Raw genomic sequence first — 21,168 nt, 5'->3', positions numbered from 1 at the left:
CACTGAATGCTTCCATATCCTTAATTTTGGCCTTTAAGTGGGGAGATGACTGTCGTGGTCCCTCCAGAGGAACATATGGGAAAAAACATTTCATTGCTAAATTAGGCGACACTAATTATAAGCGGGTAGTGGCTCCCTGTAATTGTTGGTGACACCAGGCCTCTTCGCACCCCTGGGCCTCTGTCGGCTCCGTCTCCACGGCCTTGAGTGCCTTCCCTTCAGTCCTGTTTTCCTGATCATCTCAGAGAACGAGCTTGCTCTTCTGAATATCAGGAGAATCCTTTTCCAAGTCCATATTCATCTGGCCCCTCTGCTCTCCCAAGAACATTCAGTAGCTCCCCTTTGTCTCTAGAGTAAAACACGAGTCTGTCAGAAGTGGAAATCGCTGTGGGTGTGGGGAGGAGGGACAAAGCTCGGTGGCTTGATTGGCCTCCCTTTTTTTTTTTTTTTTGAAATTCAGTAAGTGTTTATTGATTGGCTGATTGAATAAAACAGTACAGGTGAGAAGTCTGATTAGCTCACAAAAGAGTGGGATTTGGCAAAAAAAGATGTTATCTAACAAAATCTGAGTAAGTTATAATCTTTTCAAACGTCTTCAACGTATTCAGAACAAAAGTAATTTAAAAGATAGATTACTGAACAGTGCTCCACAGGAAGGGCAAGAAGACTGGTTTTTGGTGAAGATCCAACCCTTGCGTGGACCCATCGTCTGGCCCCTGGAAGACCTGAACCGCTGACGAGGGTTAGTGAGTACTCTCTGGTTCTACAGAACCAAGCCTATAAATTTGTGCTTTAACTAATTAATGGCCTCCTTCTGACAAAGGTCACCGGGGGGCAAGTGACAGGAGTCAGGGGTATCATGTTGCCAGAACGGCCTCGATCTCCTGTTCCCCTGGGCCTGTGCTCTTGGCAGTGTGATTTTCTAGCTGCTTCATGAAGAGGGGAAGCACAGTTCCCCTACCTTGAGTCTGGCTGGCCTGGTGACTTGCTTTGGACAAAAGAATGTGGTGGAAGGGATGGGCCTGGCCCTCAGGAGGCCCACAGCTGCTCTTTCTCCTGCAACTGCCCTGGTGCCATGTGGACAAGCCCAGGCTGGCCCATTGGATGGTGAGAGACTGTAACCCCTCATGCCCGTCACCCAAGCTGTCAGCCAGCTGTCCCCCAGACATGTGAGAGAGGACACCCTAAGCCAGCTAGCCCCCAGCCTCCCTGCCAACCAACCCTGGATGCAGGGACGAGCCAGATCAACAGGACTGTCCAGCTGACCTACAGACTTGTGAGCGATGTCAGTGCTTATTGCTTTAAGCTACTACCTTTGGGATGATTTTTTATGTGGCATTGCTTGGCAATAGATAACTGATACTCTGGACAAGCAAGGCTGGAGGGACAATCCCAGGTTAACCTGTGCAGGGTGGGGTTTAAGCCTGGACCCTGATGATGGCTGTACTGGGGCTTCCCTACAGCCGTGGTGGCTGCTGAGATGTCTAAGAAAATCCTGAGGACCTGCTCTGACTCGGGGAGGGGGCACATCTCCAGAGAGACTGTGCCCCTTCTTCCACATTGCTGACCTTTCACTAGAGTGACTGGCCACGCTTCAGCCTTTCCAGCCAAAGCATGCATTGCTATGTGACTCCATTCAGGGAGAGATGGACGGGGCAGCATGCATACAGCACCTCTCATTCACTGACACCCACCGTGGGTGGGCACCACGCCGAGAGTGCCGCAGGCTTTGTTTTATTTGATTCTCACAACTATCATTATCCCCATTTTAAAGAAGAGGGAGTTGAGCATCAGGGTACTAAGTCACTTCTCAGTTCAGAGGCAAAACCAGAATTCAGATACAGGTTTGCTGCTTCTGAACCCTGTTCTTAAGCATGACCTTTATAAACAAGATGAAAAGACAACGCTCAGAATGGGAGAAAATATTTGCAAAGGAATTTACAGACAAAGGATTAATCTCTAAAATATATAAACAGCTCATGCAGCTCAATATTAAAAAAACAGGCAACCCAATCAAAAAATGGGCAGAAGGCCTAAATAGACATTTTTCCAAAGAAGACATACGGATGGCCAAGAGGCCCATGAAAATCTGCTCAGTATCATTAATTATTAGAGAAATGCAAATCAAAACTAAAATGAAGTATCACCTCACACCGGTTAGAATGGGCATCATCAGAAGATCTACAAACAACAAATGCTGGAGAGGGTGTGGAGAAAAGGGAACCCTCCTGCACTGTTAGTGGGAATGTAAATTGATACAGCCACTATGGAGAACAGTATGGAGGTTCCTTAAAAAATCTATAAACAGAACTACCGTATGACGCAGCAATCCCACTACTGGGCATATACCCAGAGAAAACCATAATTCAAAAAGAGTCATGCACCGCAATGCTCATGACAACACTATTTACAATAGCCAGGTCATGGAAGCAACGTAAATGCCCATCGACAGACTAATGGATAAAGAAGAGGTGGTACATATACACAATGGAATATTACTCAGCCACAAAAAGGAATGAAATTGGGTCATTTGCAGAGACGTGGATGGACCTAGAGACTGTCATACAGAATGAAGTAAGTCAGAAAAGGAAAAACAAATATAGTATATTAATGCATATATTTGGAATCTAGAAAAATGGTACAGATGAACTGGTTTGCAAAGCAGAAATAGAGACACAGTTGTAGAGAACAAACATATGGACACCAAGGGGGGAAAGTGGCAAAGGGGTGGGCAGTGGTGGTGGTGGGATGAATTGGGAGATTGGGACTGACATATATACACTAATATGTATAAAATAGATAACAAATAAAAAAATAAAATCTTAAAAAAATATATCATGTATTCCTGATGCTCAGAAATGTGCAGATAAAAAGTGTGATGGTTAAATTCATGTGTCAGTTTGGCTGGGACATGGTGTGCTCAGATATTTGATTAAGCATTATTTTGGGTGTTCCTGTGAAGGTGTTTTTTGGATGAGGTTCACATTTAAATTGGTGGACTCTGAGTAAAGCAGATTGTCCTCCATAGTGTGGGTGGGCCTCATCCAATCCGTTGAAGGTCTGAATAGAACAAAAAGACCAGCCTTCTCTGGGTAAGAGAAAATCCTCCAGCACTGCCTTTGGACTCCAGCTCGTCTCTCCTGGGTCTCCAGCCTGCCAGCCCACCCTGCAGATTTTGGACTTGCCAGACCCCATAAACAAATCTCTTTCTTTTTATATACATATCTGATTTGTTCTTTTTCTCTGCAGAATCCTGACTAATTCAAAAAGTAACTTAGTGGTTTAACCAACTTCCACAGGTTCTTTGGCTCACTCGCTGGTTAGGGTCATTGGCTTAGGTTTTCTTCTACAACACGGACTGTCTTTGTCACGTGATTTTTGGTGGTGACAGAACATACTAACTGGTAACCAAGCTCATTTTCTTTTCTTCCTGGGATCCGGTTAGGCTCCATTTCCCAGCATCCCCGACACGTGCATGTGGCCAAGTGACTGAATTTCAGCTGATGTTATGTGGGTGACAGCATGTATGCTGCTTCCAGGCCTGGCTCATAAAAATCCCCAGAGCCATTGTCCATGTTCTGTCCCTCTAGTCCGTCATGCAAACCTCCAAGGTGGAGCTTTAGTTCCATTTTACAGATAGGGGAAACTGATTCAGGGATCACTTACTCCATACCAAGCGATCAATATATGGACCTTTGTCCATTATAATCTACTGTATTTTTGTCTCTTAAGAAAAGAATAATTACCGCCTGAGGACCATAAAATCCCCCCATATGGCAAACATTAGTTTCCAAAGTAGAAATGATTATACCAACATACAGATATTTCTTTTGCCATCTGTACGATTCTCTCCACAACCCCAAATCTGTGTTACGTCTATTTCTTTTAGCTGAAGGGGAAATTTTAAATAATGAAAACTTGTGTCATCCAGGTAGCGGACTAGAAATTTTTTTAAAAACTCACAACTTTGTGGTATTTCTCCAGTGGCTCAGAAGAGCTCACAAAATTAAACTCTCTTGGATTTCACTGTACTCTGGATTGGCTAGAGAGAGGGGGTTGACTGCAAAGAGCAACCTTTGAGCTGGTATCGGCTTATGAGGTAGTCTCAACGCTCACATGAAAGAAAACTTAGATTACGTCTTTGAAGGCAGTTTGGATTTTGTTATTCAGGAGGCAATTTCAGAATTAGTCCATAAAGACAGAAGGGAAAGATGTTTGTCTATTTCTAAGCCATTACGTGTCCCCAGGGTAAAGTATTGGTTTCCATCACTGTGCTAATAACCAACCAGAGAGAACAATTTTCCCCCCATATTCTTTTTAGGCCTGTTTATTGGGTTCTTCAGAATGAAATATGACTTTTAATTTAAAAAAGTTAATCACTGAAAATCGTTCTTATTTGAAGGTTTAACTAATGCTATCAATCAAACGTGCCCACATAGAGACAGACGGTCCTTGGTATCCATTTATCCATATTTCCCTTCATTTGGGTTGCTTGAATAATAAATGTCTTCTCTCTTCCTGAATTTATAGTAAACTTTTTGTGACCAGGAATCGCATCTAATCCAGAATCTCTTACTCTTTAGGGCGTAATAGATAGAGCATGCTGCACCCTGTGATGCTGTGTAAATATTGCCGACGGCGGGGATGACATTTCAGTGGTGTATGCCTGTCAAAGAAATGCTATGCAAGAGAGATTGTTATGGACAGCAGCACAGCAATGGAATACAGATCTGCAGTGCATCACCAAACATTGACCTAAAACCCAGCAAGGCTGCAGGATTATTGACAAATGTGAGCTGCAGACCTTGGGAGAAGCAGGCAGCTCTGAAATGGACAGATGTCAAGGGCACTCAACATCTTGGCATGGCTGAGAAAGTATGCCACCCATCCATCAACCAACCAATCAATATTTATTGAATGCCAGAAAAAAATGTGATACCAGATCCTGATACCTCATAGCAAATCAGTTACAGCTGTGTTGCATATTATTGATGCTTATTAAATATGTATTATTTTCTACCTTTTTGCAGTTTGGGTTATTGTTGCTACTGTGGCCGTTATTATTTTGCTTGGTCATCTGTATTTCTCTGATTGCAAGCTAGGAGGAAATTCCACTCCTTTTCCAAATTTCTCAACTGTGTTTCAAATACATCCCCGGAGCACAGATACCGCATACAATTATCAAATAGTTCACAGTAGAAAAAATACACTTGCTCCGCTGAAAAAGGAATAATCCTACAAATTCAAATGAGGCACAGGGCGAGGAATTCTAGTATACAGGTCCCCTAAAAGCTGTTCTGCATATGTATGAAGTTTGCCTTCATAAGGAGTCCTTGGCTTGGAGTTTTAAGTATGTTCTTAAAGAAACGTACACGTGAAGGAAAACAAGTTAACCTATAAGCACAGAGAGGAGATATGATGGTTTAAAGTGTGAGGAAAGCCCAGGGGAGACACGTGGCTATTAAACTCAGTTTCCCAACCAAGGGGAACGTCCTCCTTGCTTGCTCTTGAGAGCGCCCCTGGTAGAGTGTTTTATTTTCTACTTTCCACAGCAGTGAGAAGCCAATGATGGAGAGCGTGGCCTTTTCTGGGCAGGAATTGCCTCTGCGTTCTAACTGGCCTGTGTGGCAGGTAGTGTGGCTAGAGCAGCAGCAAGCCCACTGCTGGTCAGCTTCGGGGAGACCTTCATTGGAGTTTTGGTGCCGAAACTAGCTTATCCAAGAGCCCCGAGTCTGCTGAGCAAAGATGGGGGAGTTGGGACTGGTGCCCAAGCCCAGAAGAGAACACCTGAAGAAACTGGCAGGCTGGAGGCTGAGACTGCCTGGGCAGTAAACCCTGCTCCAGCCAAGGGCAAGTGCTCAAGGCTCTCAGAGCTTCTGGGCAGCGGCATTCCTAGAGTGCAATGGGAGAATCGTCCTTGTCTAGGCCCCACGCCCAGTTTCCGACCCAGTCACAAGATCTCTCCTCTCTTCTCCTAGCAACCTGTCCAAACCTTTCATGCTCACCTCCTCCATGAGGCCTTCTCAGATTGCTGCCTTCTGCACCAGTCTCTAACTCCAGGACCAGTTATCCAGGACACCTCCTGAACACATCTGTACCTCCTGCCTCTGCTTCTTTGCCTAAATTGTACCCTCACCCCAGAATACACTCCCCTCCCCTCCCAACTCTACCTAGTACCTTCATTCAAATCCCGGACCAAATGCCACATCTTCAAGGAAACCTGTCCCAGTTTCCCCAGCCAGAGATAACTTTGCATTTCTCCACGCTGTCTCTCCAAAGCACTTTATTATGAGGCAGTGCTTGTAACGGCCCCTCACTGGTGTCAAATCCTGTCTCCACCACTTGTTAGCTGTGTGACCTTGCACACATTACTTAATCTTTCTGTGCTTCGGTTTACAAAATAGGGATAATAATGTTCACACCTATTTCAGAGGGTTAGATTGAGAATTAATACACGCAAAGCACTAAAACAGTGCCTTAAACATAGTAATTAATAGGCGTTCGCTTTCCTTGTATGACTTCAGCCCTGGCTACACTTAGCACTGTAGTGATTCGGGCTGCTGTCACCTCCTCATGGGACGTTGCAAGCTCCTGAGAAGCTTAACCACCAAAATGAATCGTTTCATGAGGACCAAGCTAAAGGCCCAGTTCTGTTTATCTCTTTTTACGTCCTATGCTTTTAAAATTTACTTTTTGTTATAGAAAATATCAGAATAGACAAAAGTAGAGTGAAATCTCATGTAACCATCATCCAGCTTTAACAATTATTAACTCATGGCCAATTAGATTTCCTTTAAACCCCCCTTTATTCTCTTTCCTTCTTCTACAAGCCCCTAGTTATACTGAGAGAAATACATAATATTCATCCAAGAGGGAATTTTTAATAAACTTATCTTACACTCAAGGGAACGGTGCTATCTTCAAATTCTCTTTGTGCCAAGCAGGGACCACCTCCAGGACAGACACGACTTTTCGGACCACAGATCCTCCCAGGGCTGTGGCCTGAACTTTGACCCGCCTTCCTCTCATAATCACTTACAACAGTCGTTTTGTTTCGAGAGGCCGTGAATTGAACCGTGGTACCGTCCAGTCAAGCCATGATGCATGAGGATCTTTGAAAATGACTTGATGATTGTGAAAAACCCCATTTATGGGTCAAAGTGGCCACTGTGTCTTGAGTCATTGGTTCCTTAAGAGGCAAGGATGATACTTGCCTGACTCACGATGACTGTGTCTCAGGCAGTTGGACACTTGGGGATTCTACCTCTGGCAATGAAGAATTTTAGTGCCCTGGGCTTCCCTGGTGGCACAGTGGTTAAGAATCTGCCTGCCAATGCAGGGAACACGGGTTTGGGCCCTGGTGCAGGAAGATCCCACAAGCCACGGAGCAACGAAGCCCTCGTGCCACAACTACTGAGCCCTCGTGCCTAGAGCCCGTGCTCCGCAACAAGAGAAGCCACTGCAATGAGAAGCCCACGTACCGCAACGAAGAGTGTTTCCTGCTCGCCGCAACTAGAGAAAGCCCACGCACAGCAATGAAGACCCAATGCAGCCAAAAATAAATAAGTTAGATAAATTTTTTTAAAAAAAGAATTTTTTTGCCCTAAGCGCTCATTAGTCCTAGAGGATTTTAGCCAGTTTAAAATTGAACTTTCAAGAACAAGTTTGTAAATGAAATTATTTAAGATAGAGGACATCTCCATTTTTGCTTTTGTTTTTGTTTAAAGGATATTCTTACAGCTCATCACACAGGGAAACTTACTTGTGGGGGGTTGTGTTTGGGTTCAGAAAATGGGATGGGGGAACCATTCTGTTGGTTATATTTTTGTGCCTGGGTCCATCCATTGAAGATGAATTTAGTGCCTACTAGCTGCAGAGAGAAAGCTAGTAGCTGGCACGCGTGTTGCTACCGCCCTTTTTGATAGCGTGTGGACAGCTGGTGACCGATGGTGCTGAAGCCATGGCCACCCTCGTTGTCCTTCTCAGCACAAGGTTCCAGGCTGCTGTTAATAATTATGTCTCGCCCCTGGCTTAGTGACTTCTATTTGATGACTTCACATCCCTGTGTCTGAAAATGGTTTATCAGCTAAGGGTATGCAAGGATCTAGGTGAGTAAGAGACACTTCAAGTCAAAAGTTCTCTGGCCTTTTTTATACACCCTCACCCCCTAAACGCACACTTCCAAATCCTGCATGATGATTTTAAAGCTGCAGATGACGTCGATAGAGAGTGAACTGTGCTCTTGGATATTAGCGATGATCTTTTAAAAATGTTACAAATTCGAATTGTGTTTTCCCCTTTATTCTTTTCTGCATTTTCTGTAATTACCAAGCCCTGTGTGCTCTGTGTGTGCCCCACTCAGTCTCTGGTCAACTTGCTAACTGTAGGAACAGAGTCTAAGCTACCTGGTCCAGTGAGGACCCATCCCTGGCCACTCTCTGGTCATCATGCCTTCTGTCTTTTATAATAAAGATGATGCTTATAAAAGAAGGGTACAATTTGGATTTAGAAACACTTATCGAGCTTGGGTTCAAGTGTCGGCTTTGATATTTACTGGTTGTTTGTCCAGGGAGGTCAGGCAACTTTTCTGAGCCTGTTTCCTTGTCACTAAACTAAGGATGACAGCATTTGTTTCATCTACCTTGAGTTTGTCATGAGAAGTAGAAGCAACGAGTAAAGTGCTGTACACACAATATATTTTTATATCATTAATTGAAGTTCATACATTCTCATCAGCTTCACTCAAAAACATCAATAACGGGGAAGCACTAGGTTTAGAACTGAGTCAATTTTGACTGAACAAGCCACGTGCCTTAATTTCTTGATATTTCTTACATGTGATAAACAACTTAGGCAAGAATTTTACTTGGAGAAGAAAGAGACTGCATTTCCATGTTTTGTAGCAAAACAGGCCGAAGAAAAACCACACTTTTGGATGAACCATTCACTGGGTAGTGTTGCACGATAGGATGCCAAGAAGTATTTCAAACCCAGAGTTAACAATACTGTACTGCATATTTGAAAGTTGCTAAGAGAGTTGATCTCAGAAGTCCTCATCACAAGGAAAAAAGTTTTTTTATGTGACTATGTGTGGTGTCAGATATTAACTGGACTTACAGTGGTGATCTATTTGCAGTATATACAGATATGGAATCATTATGTGGTACAGCTGAAACTAATTATACCTCAGTTAAAAAAATACCTCAAACCTCTGCCAATTATGCTTACTGTTTTGTCAAAAGGGACTACACGAGCTGTTATAAGGCTACAGCAAAAACATTTTTCAAAAACATATAGACACAGACCCCTGGGGCAAAAGAGCTCTCTGCAGTAGTTTCAACAGATCAAGTAAAACCCATGTGTTTACGATTACCTTGTGGTGGGTTGAGAAAGGTTTCTTATTATTCCTATTTTCTTTTTATCTTTAATAAGATGGCAAATAATTCCTAGTTCAACAGAACAAAATAGTCAAGAGATAATTCTAGAGGAGTGTTGCCATATTAAAAAAATCAAGAATTTAGAGAATGTAGCCACAAAGAAGGAAAAAAAAAATCACCATATAATTTAGCAAGGCATTGAGAGCATTTTGCTGGTGATACTTAAGCCTTAAAAACACAACAGAGCGAAATAAAACCCCACACCTGATGTCCCAGACACCTCAGGAGGTCCCATTTACCTGTTAAACCAGTCATCTGTGTATCGAGGGTAAGGATAGGGGTCGTTGCTGCTGAAGTCGTAGCTTGCTTCGGCGTTCTGCAAAACACAACGTGTGTCATTAGGTCATAAAGCCAGAGGCACGGGCATGAGAGGATCCGAGAGATGCAGCCGTTTTATGTGGATGGTCCCTCCATGGAGGGCTATGTTAACATTCTCTCTGGACCAGCCCTTGAAGAGGTAACAGAGCAGACGTGCGTCCGTGGAGGATCCTATCCTCCTGTTATCCTCTTTTCCAGGCTCCCTCATCCCATCCTATTCCAGGCCCTCAAAGGGTTAGCAAATTTGCGTCCTGTGCTACCCAGGACTGTCTCCATTTTAAGCTGAGTGACACTTGTGGGTCAGTGGGGCTTCCCCGGAAACCAGGACTCTCGTTAAGCTTCCTTGCATTGATGGCCAGAAGGATCTAGTTCTCATGTCACAAGTGAGGCAGGCTCTAGAGTTTTCTTACTTTATGCAGCGCTCACTCCAGCTCCCTGCTTCAGGCTGACAGAGGCTTGTCTCCTTTACATTTACGGGTGTTAAACCCAAGCCCCGAACGTTGGCCATGATATCAACCTCATTTATTCAATCAACAAATATCATTGAGTCTAATATATGCCAGCCACTTTCCCAAGTATGGGACTACAATGGTGACATCCCTGCCCACATGTAAATTACAGCCTGGTTGTCGGGACAGACATCAATCCCACAAAAAATAGATAATTGCAAACGAGTCCTCAGCGCTACAAGATACAATGAGAAGTTTAAATTCTATTCAGTCCAATACCTCCAATTTTCCCATTGGGAGTCTTTCCCCACAGAAATCAATTACCTATTCACTTAAATTGATTTCATGCTTTAATTTGTCCGTTTAGGTCTTCAGTTGGTCAGCCTTTTATTTTGGTCCGTGATGGGAGATGGTCCCCCACCATCTGATGGCTAATCCCTTCCTTCCTCTCTGCCTGTCAGTTGCCCAGGTATGCTGAGCTCCGTGAAGCTCCTCTCTCTTCATCCCAACCTCCCTCCTTGGTTTTTGAGGTGTGCAACCAAGACCCCAGATGGTTTCCTGGTCCGCAGTATACACTGGGCTGGGAAACACTGCGTTAGATACATATTCCAGCTGGGAAATTTCTCCATTCCATGGGCCCTGAGACATTTTAGAGAACTGTGCTCTTTTATGAGTCAAAACACTTTAGTTTGTAAACTTAATGTATTAGTGGCATAATGGTTTTAAGAGCAAATTGACAAGTTCCATGAGTTTCTGTTTCCATTTGTTGGATGGCAAAGGGCCGTCAGTAGCTGGAATGACCAGAATTGTAACACTAATTTATTTAAAAAAATGTGCTTGGGGCAGAAGTCACCTTGAAATTTGTTTAAAAAATTTTTAACTTAAAAGTTTTTAGCTTTATTGAGGTATAATTCTTATACAGGAAATTCCACACGTTTAATGTCTACATCTTGATATGTGTACACTCGTGATGCCATCACCACAACCAAGGTACTAAACATACCCATCACCTTCAAAATTTCCTTGTGTTCTTTTGTGTCTGTGTGTTCTTCTCCTTCTTTTTTTTTTTGGTACGAACATTTAACATGAGATCTATCCTCTGAACATATTTTACAGTGTATAATACCGTATTGTTGACTGCTACATGGCAGAGGTCTAGAACTTATTCATTTGTATAACAGAAACTTCATACCCATTGAAAAACAATTCCTCATTTTTCCCTCCCCCACCTTTCTATTCAAAATTTGGACCAGTCACTTATCTTGGGCATTGAACATGGCTATCCTGTGTTCTAGAATCTAGGTCTTCCTTCAAATCCTAGTCTTTAGAGAGGATGTGTTCCTGTCTCCACTGTCCATAATTATTGGCAAATACCCAGGTCTGCTCCTCTCCACTTAGATCCCAAACTACCTTCATTCACCTTTAAAAGTTTAATTCTCTATCTGGGCTATAATCCCAGTCTTTGGGAGACCCTCTCAGATTTGGCATATTTTTTTTTCTTGATGTTTCTTGAGCTATTTGGATCTCAATTCTTTTGAGGGATACTATTTTGAAAGTAACTTATTCGTCTTCCCTAATATGTTCAATTAGCCCAATCTTCCCTGAATTTTTGAGACAAGAGCATGCTTAGGTAGAGCTGGTGGGGTTGGAATATTAAGAGGAACACAAGTTAATAGTTTTTCTTTGGGGTTTCAAAGCTGAGGTTGAAAGTTAAGTGATAGATCTGGAAGACTATTTGCTAGGCCTGGTTTGTTTCTCTGTAGAAGAAATTAGAATGGCCCAGTCTAAGGTGAATTGAATAGAAAATTTATTGAGTAGCACTTGTAGGGCCCTCAGAGGGAGCCCTGAGCGCTACCTCTCTCTTCTGAGCTGTGTTCTTGGAGTGGGAAGGGGGTGTGTTGGGATGTCCAACCTCAGAGAGGTCTGGGACTCATCCCAGGACAGGGGCATGGAGCTGAGGACCAGAAGTAGCTCCCTGAGGTGTCTTAGCTGAGGGACTCGGGGACGCCCCATTCCATGTTCCTGTGATGCTCACTGCAGAACAGGAAGCAGCAGAATATTGTGTGGGAGGCTGAGATTAGTGAGAACACGACAGAGAGAACCAGCTGCCCTAGGAAGTCCAAGGGTCACAACAGTGAGGGTTCAGGCAGGATCTGCGTGAAGTGATGACCGAGGCCATTGGGGTGGGGATGCAGCAGTAGCTTTCATGGTGGACAGATGATGAGACGTGAGCTCTGGGAACCCGCCGCCTGTTCTTGATGCTGTGCTAGTCCTTTGAAGCTTGAGGGTGGAGACAGGAGGGTGGGAGCAAAACCCGTGTTGGCCAAGGACAAATTTCTACCATCAGTGCCAGCAGGTTGTTGGATAGAAATTAAATTCCACAAAAGGGCTTCCCTGGTGGTGCAGTGGTTGAGAGTCCGCCTGCTGATGCAGGGGATGCGGGTTTGTGCCCCGGTCCAGAAGGATCCCGCATGCTGCAGAGAAGTTGGGCCCGTGAGCCATGGCCGCTGAGCCTGCGCATCCGGAGCCTGTGCTCCGCAACGGGAGAGGCCCCCCCAAAAAAATTCCACTAGAGAAAAATAAAATCAGAAATTTCTGCACCTTTGTGTTTGCTGCCTAAGCAATTGACCTATTTCACCAGCTTTCCGCCCTGGCTCACCTTTCTTGTTCACAACTGTCACCTGCGGTCTGGGCCAAGGTCTTTAGCTCTGATTTCTGGTTCTGGAGAAAATGGCTTGCCACGACGTGGGTGGGGGGCAGGGGGAGGAACTGGAGAGTTCAGACAGCAGAATTTGTTCCTGAGAATCCCCGGGACTCTGAGACCACTTTTACAGCAAGAAGAAAGACATGTATTGTCTGCAGTCAAATTCACCTCAATGTTGAGTTGGATGAGGACTTAGGAGCTCTAATTTGTTGTCTTTACGATGAATTTGATGACTAACGCTCATTCCTTGTGTAATAGTCCAGGCTGAGGCTGAGTATTAAGGAAAGCAAACAGGTGTTCTTTGGCTGTATATTTTCTGGCAAAAAATCCAACGGTTTATGGCAAGAAAGAAGAATGAGCGATTTTTTGCAAGGGTTCTGTTTAGACTTTTAGAGCCCAAACTCGACGAGTCATTTATTGATCTGAATTACAATGTCTTCGTCCATAAAACTGTTTGTGTACAGGAATAAATTAAACTGGTCTTGGATTATACGGGAATTTTCTAAAATATCCATTAACAATAGATAGACAATTGGGAGGAGGTAGAGTCTCTGTAGCTTTAATGCTCTGGTATCCTAGGCTAAGCCAGAGGTTTGTTTTGGTTTGAATTCTGTAACTTCGTCCTAAAATGCATTCGTCTATTTTCTTTTAGAAAATACTAGCTGTTTAGTGAACATAATTTAATCATTGATGATTCAGTATCAGGATGATTCAGAGTCACCATTAAGAACTTGAATTATCATTGTACCATTGTGGAGAAAGTAGGAAGACTGGGCTGAATCCAAACTGACCTCAGGGCATCCCTGGAAGTTATTTCTAGAAGAAACTTCTGATAATGGCTCATTTTCTCTTTAAGAGTTGAGTGCAGGGGAAAAAAATCCCTCTAGCAATTAGTATTTCTAAGGCTTCGTGTCTGAACACTTGAATGCATACTCAGAAAGAAAGGCTAGATTAACTCTCAGCAAAGAAGTTTAATAATTACTGTTTTGGATGTTGTTTGCGCTGCGCACTCTCCCATCAGATGGCCTGCCCGCACACTAGGCTAAGTAAGGACAAGGGACTTACTTATTTTCATGAAATCTTCTGACTCCGTTATATCTGAGGTGCTGCCATCAAAGGTGCAGGCTGACATGGCACCTGTCTGATGCTATGGCTGGTCTCACCTTGGAAGCTCGTGGTGGACCCAGTGGCAATCATGTTTGTTGCTTTAACATTTTCAGAGGAGCTTCTGAGCCCCTTGAGACTGAACTCAACTCTAGCACTGCCACCCTTAACCCCCAAATCTGGAATTTACTGCCTCTGGGACAAGTGGACTTTCCTTGCTGGGTAGCACAAGACAGACGTATCTGCAGGTGTCAGCTTGAAGTAGGGGAAGGAAGAGAGGCATTAAATCAGACAGATCTGGTTTTGAACCCAGGCTATTTGGTCTTGGCAATATTCTTATTTTCTGGAAACTGAGGTTTTCCTCATCTTTAAAATGCAGATGATAGCAGTGATTGAGAGTCTGCCTGCCGATGCAGGGGACGCGGGTTCGTGCCCCGGTCTGGGAAGATCCCACATGCCGCGGAGTGGCTGGGCCCATGAGCCATGGCCGCTGAGCCTGCGCATCCGGAGCCTGTGCTCCGCAACGGGAGAGGCCACAAGAGTGAGAGGCCCGCATACCGCAAAAAAAAAAAAAAAATGCAGATGATAAAACAGTAACTGCTTGGTTGCTGTGAGGATAAAAGGAAGTAAGGGATGTGGGCCAGCAAGCACGCCGTGGATGATGTCTCACCTCTTTCTTCTGCTTTTGTGTCCTCTACTTTCTTTGATCACCTACGGCAAGAGTCACAAAATGTGACCCAAAGGCCAAATCTGGCCCACCACTTGTTTTTGTAAATAAGGTTTTATTGGAACATAGTCGTGTCCATTTGTTTATGGGTTGCGTAGTGCTGCTTTCACAATACAACAGCAGACTTAAGTAGTTGTGGCAGAAGCCTACCAATCTTAGAATATTTACTCTATTTTATAGAAAGTTTCCTCAACGCTTGACTGACTTCCTGGGCCTTTGGGCGCCCAGGCTGCCTGCTGATAGCCTGAGGCTTGCGCTGCAGCATCTCACCCAGTCCTGCCTTCCTAGGAGGCTCCTAGGAACTAACCTCACTATGTTGCTAAGAGTTTGAAGTTTACCTGTCCTGGGCCTCACACCAATCAAAAGTAGGTTATCAGGTGTTCCTGTGCCCAGAAATGGGGGCTCAGCCCACTTGTGGAGGCCATGAGGGCATCCCGCTGGGATGGCGGGGAAGCCCCACCATTGTCCCCACCGCCCCTCTGCCCATCTTGGGTTGAAGGCTAGTCCTAGGGGCACCGACCCTCTAGTTCATCTGTCTTTCCATCTACAATTATCCTGTCAGTGCCCACGGTCAGAACATCACCCTTGGCAGGTGTTTGCAGCAAACGGCATGTGCCCAGGTGATATGGGCACATGTGGTGTCTGCTACACAAGGGCTCACCCATCTTTCATTTTTAAAACTGATGTTGCTCTGACATTCTGACAATACCAGGCTCTCAGAATAGACCAATGTATTTAATATAAAGGTCCGTTGGTGTGATTGAATTTTTTAGAGCACTAAGGAGCAAACTCTGTGGTCTGACTATAAAATTAGGCAAGTGGCTTTTTTTTTTAACATCTTTATTGGAGTATAATTGTTTTACAATGGTGTGTTCGTTTCTGCTGTATAACAAAGTGAATCAGCTATATGTATACATATATCCCCATATCTCCTCCCTCTTGCATCTCCCTCCCACCCTCCCTATCCCACGCCTCTAGGAGGCAAGTGGCATCTTTAATCAGGGCTGCCTTGCACAGCTGTGCAGGTCATGCCTTCACAAGCAGCCACGCCCAAAGGGGGCAATGAGGGCTGCGCTGGACTCACAAGCCTGTGCCCTGGGGAGGGGCTTGAAACACTAATCCGTCCGCCTGCCCGGAGGAGCCACCTTTTCTCATTTGTCTGCCCAGAAGGGGGCACATTTTCTAATCTATTTGCCCAGAAGAAGGTGCTGTTTTGCAATTCACCCACCGGAAAGGGGTGCTTTTTTCAATTTCACAAGAATGCACTTAAGTACTAGCATGTCTATGAGCCACGGCAAGAAATGCGTCTCCTAGTTACAGTCGTGTACAAGCTCAGACCGCAGAGAAATTGAACCAGGGAGACAACGCGGCCCCTGTGAGATGTCAGGTAATACCAGACTCACATAATATCTCAGGCAATAGGAGTTTGTGACTATGGGTACAGCATGGCATAGGATACGTTGCCAATGTAATTCCACAGCTATAGGCACTCAGAACAAGAAAGTACATTGCATATGTCCCTTTATTCCAACTTGCTACTTTTCCTAAAGGCATTTAATCAAATAACCCAGCTAGGAGCTGTGTAACGTTATTAGCTGAAATTGCACTGTGCTCACGGACTAATGAAGCGGGAATGAGCTTCCCCAGATAGGCTCTCAGACTGCAACCATATTGCCCCAGAACAAAGCTCCTCTGTACGGAAATTGAGCAGCAAAAGGGCCCAGTCCACTAGAGCCGAAAGGATTTTGCTTTGCATCTACTTGCACTTAATACGGTCACGGCGGAAATTTCCCAACTGTGCCTATTTTGATTTTCCTCAAATAATTCTCCCACGTGCACTGGTTTAATGATCCTGTTCAGCTCATTTTTGACTAAAACCAGCATTAAAGGGATTTATGTCTATCTTAAGTCTGGCTGTAAAAGTTAATGAAATTTAACATTTCTCCAGCACACACACACACACACAAAAAGATGCACAGTCAGAAAATTGTTTGAAATCTTTCTTCTATACTAAGATTTCCAGAGTCATGTGTTTTTCCAGGGATGGAGTGTTCTCTGTGGTTTTGACACCCCTTACCATCACCTCTTTCTTGCTCCTAGACATTCCAGCAACTTCTCTAGTCACTGAATTACTCTCTGGGTAAGGGGAGCGTGATAACCAGGCCGGGAAGGTACCACCAAGCCTAAGGCACGTCCTGGACCGCTGTGCTTTTTAGTTTCCAAAGCTGAGCGGCTCCATCCTTTAGCCCTAATGTCACTCTTATCAGCCGATCTGAGGGAGGTTCTAAGAACTAAACATAACAGGAGGTAATAATAATATAAATCCCTAATGGTTGCCACAGTGCCCTAAGTTAATAGAGTGCCTTTAAGTTTTTCAAAGCAGGTTACGTTCTCTTATTTTATTTAATATTCTCCAAAACCCTGTGCGGGTAAGAGAGCAGATACATTGAAGGCAGAAGTGGGGCACTTACTACCTCTAAGACACGGCCAAGCCAGCCCCTCTGGATGGCTTTAGAGCTATCTCTGCCTGCTCGCGTCTTCTTAGCCCGTCTTACAGCTTTGGAAGGCCAACGAAGCCTGTCTTAGGCTAGATTGAGGCCAGTTCCCACTCATGAATTTTAATAGCTGCCCTAAAAGCATGCATTCCTAGGGCTGAACTGATGCATGGAGGAGAAGCTGCCACTCATTGTGATTAACCTCCAAGCGCTGACTCTGAGCCAGGGTCCAACACTTGTTTGGAAAAAAATTTACATCTTTTTTTTTCACCAGCTGACAACTCAAATTTAGCGTTTCCTTCAATTATGGATGTGGACTACAGGCCACAATATTACTAGCAGTACCTGAGAGCTTGTCACCAATGTGTACTTTCATACCGCATTAAAGCTATTACAGATTTGCTGAGATACCTTTTCTACTCACTCCTACCTGGCACTAGATTTTGTTATTTAATGCATTTATAAAGAGGGATACATACTGTTTCGTAAAAGTGTATTTTTAATCTTTTGATAACTGTTTCACTATAATTGCTTTTCCTTGGTTATCCTATGCATTTTGTTTCATGAATTTAAAATATTATCCTGAGTATGAGAAGAAAGACATACTTGTGTACATAGGTAGGTGGTGTGCAAATTGGTGTAATCTCTTCAGAGAGAAATTTGGCAATATCTATCAGAATAAAAGATGCACAGACTCTTCGACCAAGCGATCCCACCTGTAAGAATCTCTCCTAAAGGTATACTCGTACGTATGTGAGAGATTTGTGTTTAAATGTGTTCACGGCAGCATGATTGTAAAAGTGAAAGACCAGAAATGGCTTGTGTCCCACATGGGGGATGACGTAAATCAATGATGGTGCAAAACTGCAGTCCCAGCAAAGAACAAGGTACATGGCCTGCAATGTACTCCTTCCCAAGAAATATTAAGTAAAAAAGACAACGTGTAGAACAGAGTGCATGGTGAGCCCCCATTAGCATAGAAGAGAAGGACACGCTTGACGGTAAATGCATAGTATTTCTGGAAAGATACACAAGAACCTTTTTATACTGCTTTGTGTCTAGGGAGAGGCCCAGGGCCTGGGGTGGAAGGAAGACAGATTTCATTGCATTGCCTTTGTTTTGTGTATTTTTCTGGCATAATAATAACAACAGGTAACACATATTGAGTGCTTATTTTGTGCAAGGGGCTCTTTTAGATGCTTCGTCTGCGTTTGCTCCTCCCTGCGATGTCCTTACGTGGTAGTACTCTTATTATCACTCTCATTCAAGGAGCAAGGAGACTGAGGGAGGCACAGAGAGGTTGACTATTTCCCCTGAGGTCACACAGATAAAAAGGGGGCACAGCAGGGACTTAGACCAGGCAGTCTGGTCCCGGAGGCCTCTCCCCTAACTCCTCAGTCTTGCCTCTGCATTAGAATCACAATGTCACATTCTGCGTGTGTTGTTTAAAAGAAAAGCAACCAGCAAATAAAAAAGAATAATTCAGTGGGTTTATTCCCTGAAATGTCAATGGGTCATTCTGTCCAAATCTAAGCATATGAACTGAGATAGGAATTTACCTCTCGACCCTGGGACACACCTCACTAAAGAGCTGGGAAGCTCATCTCTTCCTTTGTCTGATCCATTCATTTGATAACAGCATGGTTTTATTTAGTGACTTTTCTATCCAAGGCTTAAACCAACAAATATGCCTCCAAAGAGAAAGCTAATTCCCCTGCTTTTGACAGCAACGTTCAGATTTTCTCTGTCGATGATGCTGTTCCTCTTAGAAGTAGGAAAACAAACATCACCCTGTTTACAGACAAATCACATGGATGACTGGATTCCCCAGAAACTGAGATCTAGGAAATATTTCCTTTTTTGCTCCAGAGCCCCATCTGCACTAGTTGGTGCCCCTTGGGTTTCTGGGTACAGCTTGAACTTCATTGGCTGGGAATGGTGTTCCCTGAGGCGCTTGCACGTGGTGCCTTCAATATCTGGCATTGCAGAACTTGACCGTGACTCCTTGCAAAGCACCCCTCCGATCCTTCTTATTGTGCCAACGACAAGCCTCCATTAAGTGCACCCGTGTCTTTAATTCCTCCCTATTCCTTGCTAATCCATCTTCTTATCTGACAGGGGCGAGTGTTGGCAGGCAGCAACATCCAGCTTGAGCTGCTTTCACTGTATTTATTTTGACAGTACTTCTATCTATGTTGAGGGATATTGGTTGTTTTTCTATTTGAAACAGTGATTTATAGCTTCCCTTTAAAATACATCCATCTGTGTGAAAAAAGTGAGTCAATTTAAGGAAACATGCTAGGTAAGTAATAGCACCGATAGCAAAAATTGTGAAAGTGTATTATGACTGGTGGATGACTGGGAAACACTGGAATAGAGATGGTGATGTTTATGGCTTTGACTCCTCTAGTCACCAGCAGGTCCACCCTTAACAGGGGCTCGAGAACTGAGTATCTATTTGGGGGATTTGTAAGAGTAACGGAAAAAACTTTCTGTCTTCAAATTTCAGCCCTGTCAGTTGTCATTTCAACATTGTGAATTCAATCCTTGACAGTCTGTAGACTGCTGGCCTTCGAAGGTGTTCAATCATTCATGCATTCGGCCGCTCATTTATTTTTTTCACGGAACACATATTTACTGAGTACCAACTACTTACCAGGCGTTGTGCAATAGCAAGTTCCCGTTGGAGAAGAAGATGCCCTTGGCTGGGGTATCTTGCCTTTAGCCCTCACAAGCTAATACATCAGCCAGGGACGGACACCTGAGGTTCCAATGAATTTATTGGCTAACAGTGGTTCTCAACTCAGGCTGCTCAATAGAATAAACTGGGGAGCTTTTAGAAATATGAATACTTGGGCTTCCCTGGTGGCGCAGTGGTCGAGAGCCCGCCTGCCGATGCAGGGGACACGGGTTCGTGCCCCGGTCCGGGAGGATCCCACATGCCGCGGAGCGGCTGGGCCCGTGAGCCATGACCTCTGAGCCTGCGCGTCCGGAGCCTGTGCTCCGCAACGGGAGAGGCCACAACAGTGAGAGGCCCGCGTACCGCAAAAAAAAAAAAAAGAAATTTGAATACTTGAGTGACCCCTAGATTTTGATTTAATTCATCTGCGGTGGGGCTTGGGCATCAGTACTTTAAAAAAGGACACAAAAACTCTTCAGGGGGTCTGACGAGACAAGGTCGAGAACCACTGAGCTGACATCTCTGTTCACTCCTCAAGTTCTGGCCCCCCTGCTGCTTACGGTGTGGTCTGTGGACCAGAAGTACTGACATCACCGGAGAACCTGTTAGAATTGCAGGACTTCAGGCTGCACCCGAGACTGGCAGAATCTGAATCTGAGTTTTAGCAGGATCTCCAGGGAATTCATGTGTGCACACTGATTTATTTATAAAACGAGTGCATGTTTGCCTTTGGCCCGTTCACTTCCCCTTAATCTCCTACTTTCCTTCCTCTCTCTTCTTCCTAAATTCTATAACAGAAAGAAATTGAATTTGATAAGCCATTCATACTTTAGCATGGGTAAGTTCAGTACACTGCCCTTCCCAATATTATTCGTTTTAACAGAAGAGCATGGACATTGGAAAAAGCTATAGTTCTCAACCTCTAATAGCAGAGATTGAAGGGTGGTATTTTGGGAGCATCAGGAACTTCCTGGCATCTCTTAGGCTGAAGTTCTTTCTATGGAGGAGTTCAGTTCTAAGAACAGAGCTGTTGCAATAAATTCCTTTGGTTGGAAAGGGAAGGCCTGATGAACCAAAGAAAACAAAAGAAAGCAAGATAAAGTGTGGCTATTATGCACAATATTACTGGATTCCCTGTGCTCCTGGCAGGTGAGGGCTCTTGGGGCAGTGGGGAGTTGATTCTGCAAGAAAGGAGAGTAAAATTCAGAGTGAAGGGTCTCCTGCTGTTAGATAAATTTTGATGAATGTTAAAGT

The 21,168-nt window shown here is 44.2% G+C and overlaps 1 protein-coding gene across 1 annotated transcript in view; it reads right to left on the bottom strand.

The window, feature by feature from the left end:
- PCSK2 (proprotein convertase subtilisin/kexin type 2) overlaps positions 1-21,168 on the bottom strand; it is a 216,546-nt gene that overhangs the window by 44,424 nt on the left and 150,954 nt on the right. Inside the window, exon 6 of the mRNA XM_030872639.2 lies at positions 9,677-9,753. Within this exon, the coding sequence (XP_030728499.1) occupies positions 9,677-9,753 (77 nt within the window). The remainder of the gene's footprint in view (positions 1-9,676; positions 9,754-21,168) is intronic.

This window comes from Globicephala melas, chromosome 15 (assembly GCF_963455315.2).
Source record: "Globicephala melas chromosome 15, mGloMel1.2, whole genome shotgun sequence".
Taxonomy (NCBI): Eukaryota; Metazoa; Chordata; class Mammalia; order Artiodactyla; family Delphinidae; genus Globicephala; species Globicephala melas.
Note: the sequence above shows the minus strand (reverse complement) of the source record. Positions and strands in the feature narration are given on the sequence as shown.